Source organism: Nothobranchius furzeri, chromosome 2, assembly GCF_043380555.1.
Source record: "Nothobranchius furzeri strain GRZ-AD chromosome 2, NfurGRZ-RIMD1, whole genome shotgun sequence".
NCBI classification, from domain to species: domain Eukaryota; kingdom Metazoa; phylum Chordata; class Actinopteri; order Cyprinodontiformes; family Nothobranchiidae; genus Nothobranchius; species Nothobranchius furzeri.
The window spans coordinates 26,050,966-26,062,400 of NC_091742.1; the positions used below are offsets into that span (position 1 = coordinate 26,050,966).

Here is an 11,435-nt window from a genome sequence, read left to right on the forward strand (position 1 = left end):
CACAGCTTTGAACAGTACGCTTTTTATTCTTGGACGGCGTAATACCGGTATGTGTGAATGTGGACTTGATAGTGAAACAGTAGAACATGTATCATGTACTTGTAGAAAATATGTGGGAAATAGGAAAATGTTGGTTGAAAAATTAAAAGTTAAAGGATATAAGAAATATGATTGAATATTCTGTTAAATGGGGGAATAGTGGTTTATAAGGCAGTCATAGACTTTTTAAGGGAAAGTGGAATACTTGATAGAATTTTTATTTTTATTTTTTTTAGTAGGATACTCCCTACTTAAACTCACACTCCCATTCAGTAGGTGGCGGAAATGCACCTGAAAGTTGGTTGCCACCCGCCAATTAAACAACAGAAGAAGAAGAAGTCTGGGAGGCAGCAGTGCAGGGGTTCTGCTGTCCTCCGGGCCTCGTTTTGGTTTTAACCCCTTCGTTTTGATAAGTTTTAACTTTAATAGTTTTAACTCTGTGATCCAAATGGATCTTTTGTTCTCGTCAACTTGGTTGACTCTGTTTTAAGGTTAACTCTGCTGTAGTTTTTAGACTTTTGTCGACCTTGTTGTGTTTTTAAAACACCTTCAGTTTAGGTAAAGCGTTTAATAAAGTTTTAACCAGGTGTTTTATATAGTTGATAATTTGCCGTTTAACTGTTAACCTTATAGTGACATTTGCGTTTTGCATTATTTTAATAATGTCACCATCTGTTTGCACTTGTTTTTAGAAACTTTTACAACAATTAAACCCATTTTAACTCCACTGTCGTATTTCTTATGTTGCCCCCTCCTTCACATTTTAACAATCAATTTCCCTCTGGGATTAATAAAGTATTTTTGAATTGAATTTTGAATTGAATTGAACACATGTCTGGGACGTAACATTGAAACACGAGTGGGACCAGGGGCGAAGCTTTAGCATGCACCAAGTATCACAAGTTTTAGGGGTTTCCTGAAATCCTGTCTGACTAAAGTTTTGTATTTAAACAACATTAAATGTGATAAAGTTAATATAACAGAAAGAAAGAAATGAATGTGAACACTTTAGTGAGTCTGATGTTGGAGCGTTCAACATTTGTGCTACAATCTCTATTTGCTCACTATTACTTGTTGTTATAATCCTAAATAGTCACGGTGTTGTCAGAGGAAGGATAATTTATGACAATTAGACAGTTTGACCCACAGATGCTAATGAATTCACAGTTTGTGCATTAATCAGCATTTGTAGAAGTACTTTTTCTCACACTTTCTGTCTATCAAAAAATATTGAGGTGGGTTCCAGCAGCCGGTGACAACACTGTGACCCTTTTGAGGGAAAAGTCAACCTGTAAACTTTTAGAACAGGTTAGAAATTACTGATCGCGGCTCTGTAGCTCGTGCAGAGGTTCACGGTTTAATATAGGTTGCAGCACAGCGATAGACAAGTATTAATGAAATTAATATTGGGTATGCTCAGATTTCTATTCCAACAATAAAAAAATAACATGCAAGCAAGTTGAAAAGGACACTGATAGAAATGTCATTAGCACAGCCACCCACTCAATATTAACCCCACTGTCACTCACTCCGCCCTGGCATGGATTCACTTAGAAATGTCCGGAACCCACATTCAACATCCGGTTTCAGTCTAAGTTGATTCTGTGCTTTTCACATTCCCCAATCAATAAAAATAAGTCAGTCTGGTTTATTTTAGAGCATTTTAGCTCAAGGTGGCGGTTTAGTCAGCCACATTTTTCAGCTGTAGTCTTTGGAGAAAATCAACACTAACTAAAAATAGTTCGGCATGCTCCTCCGTGTGTCATTTAATGCCTGGGGAGTCACAGAAAGGCGTGAGCAGCCAGTAGAAAATTTTCCTGTGGCTGAGCACAGCAGGATGCTGATTGGTTGCTGTTTATTCTTCTGTCATGTTCATTGAACTGATGGTGTTATTCTTTAAGAAGTCAGTGTTTCCTGTGTCAAAGGAATCCGAAATCAGATGAGCAGATGGATTAAAGGGTTGGGGGTGGATGTTTGGATCTTACAGATCAATCAAACAGACAGCTGGTTGTAAGGAGAGACATTAGGGAATGTCTCATTATAAACTGGCCTTCCTGAAATCTATTTATTGATTATTGATTTATTTATGTTGGATAATTACAAACTCGCATAGGTGGACTGGTCTGCCAATATATATATCTATATACATATATCTATATCTATATCTATATACATATATCTATATCTATATCTATATCTATATACATATATCTATATCTATATCTATATACATACATATATATATATATATATATATATCTCTATATACATATATATATATATATACATATATATATATATATATATATATATATATATATATACATATATATATATGTTTATTATTGTTTATTTATTTGGCAGATGCTTTTATCCAAAGCGACTTACAATTTATAACCTATAGGGCATGTTGTGATCACAACATATATTCATATATGTATATACACACACACATCATTAACTGCTGGTTAATGAAGAGTTTTTTTTTATTTCTTCCCCAGTAGATGCTTTAATTTTCAGTAAACTGGCAATCTTAAGTTGTTTTTCTGCAAATGTGTCAGGTGATGTCGTACAAACATCCTGTTGCTGATTTGTTACACCTGTGCTCAAGCATCTGGGGGTGTTTTATTCTGGTCTGTCCAAATTCAATTACACAACTCAAGATTTTTTATTTTATTGTGGCTGCAGGCTGAATCGAACAGGGCGCTGTATTCAGTCTCAGTCAATTAGAGCAAAACACTCTGACACACACACACACACACACACACACACACACACACACACACAGAGAGAGAGATTTAGTCATCGTTGTCATGGCAACTAGCTGCAACCATTCAATGAAATGTCAAGGTGGACCTACATACACACACACACACACACACACACACGTTGAGAACACACTCAGACACGCTGAGGTGAATGCTTTCTGCACAAGTCAAGGACACGCTTTGTGGAATACGCTCGGCTGCATTCCTGTCAGGAAGTGGAGATTAGTGTTTCCTGACCTTATTATTACATTGTTTGTTTGTTTTTGTTTTTTTATAAAATTTTAGAGTCCTCTTAATAATTAAGGATTAATTGCAGCGGTTAGTCTGCAGAGTTTGGGTGAGAGTAAGTGAAAAATAATGTTGAAGAGGACAGCAGCAATTACTTACACACCCTCCAGAAATGTCATTTAAATTTGGTTTTTCTTGTTTTCCACCTTATGTTAACTTTAAACACTTTATTTTTATTTCTAAAATGAATTGAAATCTACAATTTAATTGATCAGTTCAGTGACTGTGTTGCACTCACAAACCTGAACCTCTGACCGAGTGAAGGATGGAGCTCTGGCACTGTGGAGCAAAAGGTGAATGGGAGGCTAATGCATGATTGCATTAGATAACAACCCGCATCTGGTTCCTGTCTGCTCACACAAACAATCACAAGGTTGTCAGAGAGCACGAAAGGATTTTTATGTTTGGTTTTCTTAATGCAAACAGAGTCCAAATATGGTATTATTACCATGTGGAATGTGTTCGGCGTTTGTAAAATTAACCATTTATTTCTCTAAAGTTGGATGGCAAACTGAAGCCAGAACCGAACTGTCCCCAAATTTTAAGCCCCGCCCCCTCTGTGCAAATGAATGAGACTGGAAAGTAAAAGAACCCTTTTCTAAATGTTGACTCCTTTGATTCAAGTGGTTCTTACCTTGATGCTGCATGTTCGAATGTTATTTTTAACCGGTCCTATAGAAGTTTGATTCAAAAGCTTCAACATGGCAGCTTCTAGAAGACAGACATCCTGGCATGACAGAAAAGAAACGCTTCATATATTTTACATTCCTGCATCAGGGCACGTGGTGTCTTAGCTTCACAAAGTGAGTTATCTAGTTATTTAAAAAAGCAAACACCGGTTATTTAAATGAACTGAATCCTTTTCCAGCGTCCACACTTTTTGTCTCTACTGTCTGCTGCGACATGCTCTTTTTTGAGCATAAAGTGGAATAAAATACCCTTGAGTCTTTGCTCTTTTAACACATCCCTTTTGACGTTTGTCTTCACAATTTAACCAAAAACCCAGAAAACAACATCCTTCATTATTGCTGTTGTTGGTAAATGTCACACGCATAACTGTGATGTGAGTTTGGACGTCCTTCCTACTCAATTCACTTGCAAAGAATGATTGAGTTTTTAGGCATCAAATGACTCAAAACAATGAAAGATATCAGAAAATAAATGTTTGAACAGCAGCAACTTCTAGAATGAACACAATATTATTCTGATAAGTATTTACTGGGTTTATTTAGTAGGGAAATTGGATTGAAAACATATACTGGAGCCAACCACTAGGGGGCATTTGAGTTTTTTCAGCTTCAACTTCTATGCTATGCTCATGTGATATACTCGCTAATGATTAGATCTTAAAACTCCAGAGGTTTACAAAAAATGACAAAAGACGAAAGTTTTTTTTTTACCAAGTGATTTACTAATAAAAAAATCAGGAAAAGTTGCATAATAATGTAAAAAATGCTCTGAAATACTTATAAGATCCTATCAGAACATGTCCAGGTGGTGTTTTAATGCCAGCTAATCTGGTGATCAGCAGGTCACTAAAGAGCAAATTCTGCTGCAAACCATGATGAGTCTTTCCACGGTGATAATGACTGTGTGTCCGATCTCACGGAGAACATTACTGCCACTATGATGACACCAACGAGGTTTCTCTAACACCTACAGAAGTGACCTTTGCAGCTGCAGTGCATTAACTCCTACAGTAAACTGTGTGCATGCACACCTGGGCACTATAACTGAAGACAATTCTTTCAAGGTCTCATGCTGTCTAATTTCACGTTCACTTAAATGAGTAAAACACACTTCAGATGAGCTAAGTGTCAGTTCTTTTTTATAATTAAAGGGACTTTACGGACTTTTGAATTTTTATGCTCGCGATTGCCCCCTCAGGCCAAAAGCGTAACGGCAGCTTCAATAGTAGGCTCGTGCACGAGGTGCGCATGCTGTACGTGCACACTCCTTAACGAAAATAACAGCTGAGACAGTCCCGTGTGTGTGTGTGTGTGTGTGTGTGTGTGTGTGTGTGTGTGTGTGTGTGTGTGTGTGTGTGTGTGTGGCCCGGAGGACAGAGGACAGGAGAACACGCAGTTAATTAATTAAATAATGTGGTTCTGTACCTTTCTCTTCAGCACAGCGACAAAGGTTTATGATGGGTCAGTCCTCCTGCATGCTCAGATCATTCCCTTCCCTTGCTTGAAAAATTGTTCCAAAATGAAAGTTGAACCCACATCTTTTTTATCTGTGAATTCAATGCCGTTCGGCGAGTCTCAAATAAAAATTTGGGCATCTTACTGTATAAAAATATACCATTAATGTAAAAAAGAAACTCTAAATAAACTATGTTCACATCCAGAATCAAACCCAGGTCTTCTGCATGAGAGTCAGACATCTTACTAGGTGAGCTAAAGCACCAGTGACATCTTTTGTATCTGTAACGTTTATATCCTTGATGACAGCTGAAACAACGTTCAAAGAACGGTTCGGAGTGAAAATGGCTATTTTGTTGCTAATTAGCAGGAAATATCTAGAAGAAAGTTCTACAGAAAGTAGCTAAGGGTCCTCAGAAATGTAGCTAGCTTTGTCACTAGGCGTTAGGAACAGCGACAAAGTGGCACTGCCTCTCTCTCTGCTGCTAAAGCTACGGATAGCAAATGCTACGGGCGATGCCTGAGCGTGAACGCGCATGAAGCAGCCTGCTCGACCCGAGCAGCTCTCTTTTTCTGTGATTTTACAGAAAAACAGGCAATCACAGTAAAAATGCCAGGGCTCATTCTACAGGACCAGGGCATTGCAGGAGAATGTATGAAGAAGACATTTATTATTTCTATACATGTTTTGGCTGTCAGACTTCCATAATGTCCCTTTAAAATTATAACATCTTGTGTTAAATAATCTGAGTTTCTGCCAAATTAAGTTAACAATTTTTGTCTAATCAGATCAGAAAAGAGAGAGAGATAGGAGAAGGGCATAAACTTACCAAGTCCAGGAATGAAGGTGTTCAGGAAGAGACAAATGACAGCCAGAGGGAAAGGCATTGTGGGTATTGCTGCCCGTAGAGGTCCCTTCTTCTCCCTGACCTCCACCACCACTCCTCCACCCGCTGCGGGGGCCCCCGACATGGCTTTGGCCCCAAAACTGTCCTCTGTCTTGATACGCCCCTGCCCTGTTCCTCCTTCTTTCTGTGCCATCTGTCTTTTCCTCTCTGCTGCTTTATTATTCACACCTAAAAACCCAGGAGAAGATTTAGGTAATGGGAAGTTCTTTAACACCTGTTAGCTCACTAATAAACAACAAGCTAAAACATTTGTCAAAAAGTAGTTTATGATGAAATGGTTGATGGGAATTTTTGTGGACTACATTTGCCGAGTGTTTTTCCTGACGTTGACTTGTTCGGCATTATCCAGAAAACGGTGTACCGACTTCAGATTTTCAGAAAATCACTCCTCAAAACGAGTGTCTTGGAAAAATCAAGCAGGAATTCTAGTTTAAATTTTAAAATTTCTCTTTTTTTATCTCCAGGTCCTTGAAAAAAACCACCCACAGGTCAGTGATTTCTCCAAGTTGATTCCACGTCCATCATGCTCTTAAGGAATGCTGAAAGTGGGATAATTCCTCCTTAAATTGTTTGGAAAAATCCTGGGAAGATGCACAGTTTTCCACAGAATAAAAACCCTTCCTCATGCACACACCCCTCTACTAAAACAGAGAGAATGAACACAACAACTCCTCTTTTTCTACTATGTCCTCCTCTCTCTCTCCTCTCCCTGCTCCTCCCTTTACCTCCCCTCCTCTTCATTTAAAGAAACAGCGTGCCATCTAATGTTGCACTTCAGTGGGGTCACATTCAACAAGCTGCACTTTAAAGCATCTAATCGAGTCAATAAAGTGAACGCACCTGGAGTCTGATGCTTGGAAATGACGTTTGTTTTATTCTCCGTGAGGATTTCTGTAAATGAACAGAACAGTTAGCATTAAATGTGTTTGCTGTAAAGCTGAGTGTTCTTGATGTTTCACGTTTGCAGCTGTGAGAAGATTTAGTGATGAAGACACGGCAGGAGCAGGGAGGGAAAGGGTAGAAATCAAGATGACAGACACAGAAAGGTGAGACGGGTGGAGATGAGGATGGGTGCAGGGCAGTCAGACCAATGGATGACAGAAAAACATTGAGAAGAAAAAAGGAGAGAGGGAACGATGAAGGGACAGTCAATGTCAATATCTCAGTAATTATTCATGCACCCCACTCTCCTACATTTTTCCTCCCCTCCACCTCGTCGTCTGTCATCTTGAAGTCATTTAAACAAAAGTGAGACACAGTGGAGGATCAGCACAACCCTGAAATTAGTCTTTGCATTAGCCTCTCTGTCCATCCCATCTTCTCTTTTTTCTGCCTCCTTCATCCCTGGTTTCCTAGCAACCCAGGAAGCTAGTAATTACACAGAAGATATTGATCTCCAGTTTTTGGACCTCATTTTACTCTTGTAATTTCACCTAATTTCCTATTTTTACTTTTGTTTTGTTTTTTATCTTTGAGCCCCAGCTGGAAGAAGCTGCAACACCAGGAGGTTTGACTCTGGTGTTTTTCTCTCTTTGTCAACAGAGATGTGTAATCATGTGTCTGAGAAGAAGAACATATCATTTCTATAGCGCCTCTCAAGATAAAAATCACGAGGCGCTTCACAAAAACAAAAAGTGTGAAAATATAAAAAAGCATTTAGAAAATGTTTAAAAATATATTTAAAATGAGCAAAAATAGACAATTGTGATTTAAAAACATGTTAAGAAAGAGAGAGAGTGAACAGGAAAGAGGGAGATCAGTGGATCCTGAGGAAGGTGGAATAGGTGGGGAGAGCAGAATAAAGAGAGAGAGGTGAAGAAGGTCATACAAAAGCCAGCTTGAACAAGTGAGTCTTCAGCTGCTTTTTAAAGGAGACCACTGAGTCCACTGATCTCAGGCTCAGGGGGAGAGAGGTCCAGAGTCTGGGGGCCACAGCAGCAGATGATCTGTCACCTTTGACCTTTAGCCTGGTGGTGCACAACCAGTAGGCTTTGATCACTGGACCTCAGGGACCTGCTGGGGGTGTAGGGACTAAGAAGATCACCAATGTAAGATGGTGCTTGTCCATGTAAGGCCCTATAGACCAGAACCAGGATCTTGAAATGAACCCTGAAGTTGACTGGCAGCCAGTGAAGCTGGAGGAGAAGCGGGGTGATGTGGGTGTGTTTGGAGGACTTGGTCAGAAGCCGAGCACAGGCATTCTGAACCACCTGTAGACGGTTCAGGGAGGTTCTGCTCAGACATGTGAAAAGAGAGTTACAGTAGTCTAAGCGTGAGGGGATGAAGGTGTGGAGAACTGTCTCAAGTTCAGAGCGGGACAGAATGGGACTCAGCTTAGCAACGTTCCTGAGATGGAAGAAGGAAGAGCGAACAAGAGAACTGACATGATAATCCAGGGTGAGAGCTGGGTCAAAGGTCACACCAAGATTCCTGACAGAAGGTTTGGTGTGAGAAGCAAGCTGACCAAGAGTCTCTGACTTTGGGAACCAGCTTGTCTGGGGCACAGATGAGGATCTCAGTCTTATCTTCTTTCAGCTGCAGAAAGCTCCCAGCCATCCAGGTTCTGATAGAGTCTAAGCAGGTGTGTAACAGCTGCAGCTTAGACATCTCATGGGGCTTAAAGGAGATGTACAGTTGGATGTCATCTGCATAAAGATGGTAGGAGATTCCTTTGAAGGAGCTCAGGATGTGCTGAAGAGGAAGCAGATAGAGGAGGAAGAGCAGAGGCCCCAGCACAGAACCTTGTGGGACACCATGGGTAAGGGAGGTGGTGGAGGACCTAAACTTGGAGATGGCCACAGAAAAGGAGCGCTCAGAGAGATAAGAGGAGAACCACTCCAGAGCAGATCCTGATAGGCCTACCCAGTCTCTCAGCCTCTCCAGTAGCAGGTGATGGTCAACAGTGTCAAAGGCTGCAGTCAGGTCCAGCAGGACCAGAACAGAACAGTCATCTGCATCACTGTGAGTCAGAAGGTCATTAGAGACCCTAAGAAGAGGAAACTGAGGAAACCTGAACTCCATTTAAGACCTGCTATATGCAAATGCTTAATAAATTAATTTTCAATCAATCAATCAAAGCTTTATTTATAAAGCGCCTTCCGCAACCCTGTCAGGAAGCCCAAGGCGCTGAACATCGCTTTTCTCCTCCCTTTTTTATTTCCATCTTTTGACAAACTGACTCTTGCTGGCTTTTATACTTCTCTGTTTTTGTTCCTCCTAGTTGCTTGGAGCACAAAGTGTATTTATTACTGTTGCTTTTTGTTCAGCCTTTAACAAACAAGCGCTTTAATCTTAGAATAAAGCAGCGGGTACCTCCAGCGGAAGACTAATTGTGTGTTCTGAATGCTGCAGCAGCTTTTGTCACTTCAAGGTGTTCGATTCACTAATTTGCAGATTTAGTTGTCAGATCAACATTAAAAAAGAAACAAAGCTAACTGATGAAACCCTTTCATATGCAGCTACAACACACTGACCTCCGCCCAGCAATTCCCAACTCAAGAGCATCATGGTTCATGTGGATGAAGTAGAAATGGGTTTGCCTTTGAAGGGTCCGCCTTATCACACAAAGAGCTGGTCGCATTTGTGAAGGCTCTTAGATTGGCAACTGTTCCTTTTTAGGTGAGGGAAAAGACAAAAGGTAGACAGGTGTGGGGCGAATGGGTGAAAAGTAGCTTGCCACCTCTGTAGGCACGAAGTTGGGTTTCGGAGACACCCTCACATCACCTGGTGCAAACTGGGTGCAGGATGTGTGCACTGAGAGTGCCTGCACATCACTGAACTGCTTTGCTAATAAGAATTTCAGGAGCAGCACCGCCTTAAAAGGTCAAATTTTAAGGTCCGGGTCATCCACTGGTTCAAATGGGGGCCCGTGGAGAGGTTTAGCACCAAGGACAGATCCCAAGAAGGCATCTGAGACTGAGACACAGAGAGAAACCTGTGTGCTCGCTTCACGAAGCTCCACACCAGGGAGTGATGGTTTACCAGTTTCTTCCCAATATGGTTATGGGCTGAAATGGCTGCCAGGTACTCTTTAATAGCAGAGAAGGCCTTCTTATCATCCAGCAACTCTTGCAGGAAAGACAGAAAGGCACACACCCCTTACTTGGCACCAGGTCTCAAACACTTAGCAGCTGGGTTCAGAGAAACCCGTTGACATAAATTGGTTAAGAAAATTCAACATTTTCATTTTTGTAAAGCGGACGCTCCTCATGAACTTTGAACCTTTACATTTTCTCTGGCTGGTGCACAAGTGTACGGATCGTGTTGACCTCATGATGTCTGCTCCTCTAATCTGACTCATTGGGTCATTTTGTAAAATGCCAGAGTCTGTAATCGCTCTGGCACCGAAAGCAAGGTTATAAAGTAGCACTGTTAGTGTCACGTTGAGAGCAGGAGGTTTGGACCCAAGGTGCAGGAAATCCAGAATACACAGGCAGGAGCGGTTGAAAAGCACAAATCCTTCATTTAGGAAGAGAACCAAAAATCCAACGGGTGAAGACAAAAACCTAATAACTAAACTCAGATCCAAAAACCAAAAGCTCACCTTCTGAGCAGAGACCTGGAGACCTGGAGACAGGAGACAGGAGACAGGAGACAGGAGACAGGAGACAGGAGACAGGAGACTGGAGACTGGAGACTGGAGAATGGAGAATGGAGACAAAACAACGCTGACCAGGACAATGAACCAACAACCACAGAGTGACAAGACAAGGCTTATATACACATGGAGAACAATTAAGTAAACAGGAAGCAGGTGTGTGGAGTGAGGGCTGGAGGGAAGGCAGGTGACACAAATTATCTAAATGGGGAAAACAGAACCAGTGGAGGGCAGACAGACCTAAAACATAAAACTAAACCTAAGACTGAGGGAAGGACATACACACACACACACACACACACACACACACAAAAACACTGAGCAGGGGACAAAGAGGCTGGAGCTACAGAATGTGAAGGAAGACCTGGAGGGCTGGGGATGAATGAATGACACAGGACCTGGGAGGAATTGACTTTAAAGGGCTACAAACATAAGACTCATAATTGAGACGCAGACAAAGGACACATGAGGGCGCTATGAGATACAGAAGGGAATCTAGAGAGGGATGGAGGAACATCAGGAGGCACATGAAGGAAGGGGCTGACGCAGACCATGACAGTTAGTTTGTTGATCATTGAGTGATCCCCTAGCAGTCCCAGGGGTCCAGTGGTATGCGTAGTATAGATTTAAACACTGCAGTAATCTGATGTATTTATGTTCCTTTTCTAAATAATACATTTGACTTATTGAC

The 11,435-nt window shown here is 41.1% G+C and overlaps 1 protein-coding gene across 3 annotated transcripts in view; it reads right to left on the reverse strand.

The window, feature by feature from the left end:
- stum (stum, mechanosensory transduction mediator homolog) overlaps positions 1 to 10,761 on the reverse strand; it is a 28,261-nt gene extending 17,500 nt beyond the window's left edge. Inside the window, exons 1-3 of one of the 3 annotated variants that reach the window (XM_070545322.1) lie at positions 10,691 to 10,761; positions 6,988 to 7,038; positions 6,070 to 6,315 (exon numbers count right to left, since the gene is read on the reverse strand). In XM_070545322.1, the coding sequence (XP_070401423.1) occupies positions 6,070 to 6,280 (211 nt within the window). In that variant the 5' untranslated portion in view covers positions 6,281 to 6,315; positions 6,988 to 7,038; positions 10,691 to 10,761. Of the gene's footprint in view, positions 1 to 6,069; positions 6,316 to 6,449; positions 6,788 to 6,987; positions 7,039 to 10,690 lie in introns of those variants that run through there. The other 2 variants (XM_070545319.1, XM_015947997.3) reach the window with 2 other exon arrangements.
- Positions 10,762 to 11,435: the final 674 nt, after the last annotated feature.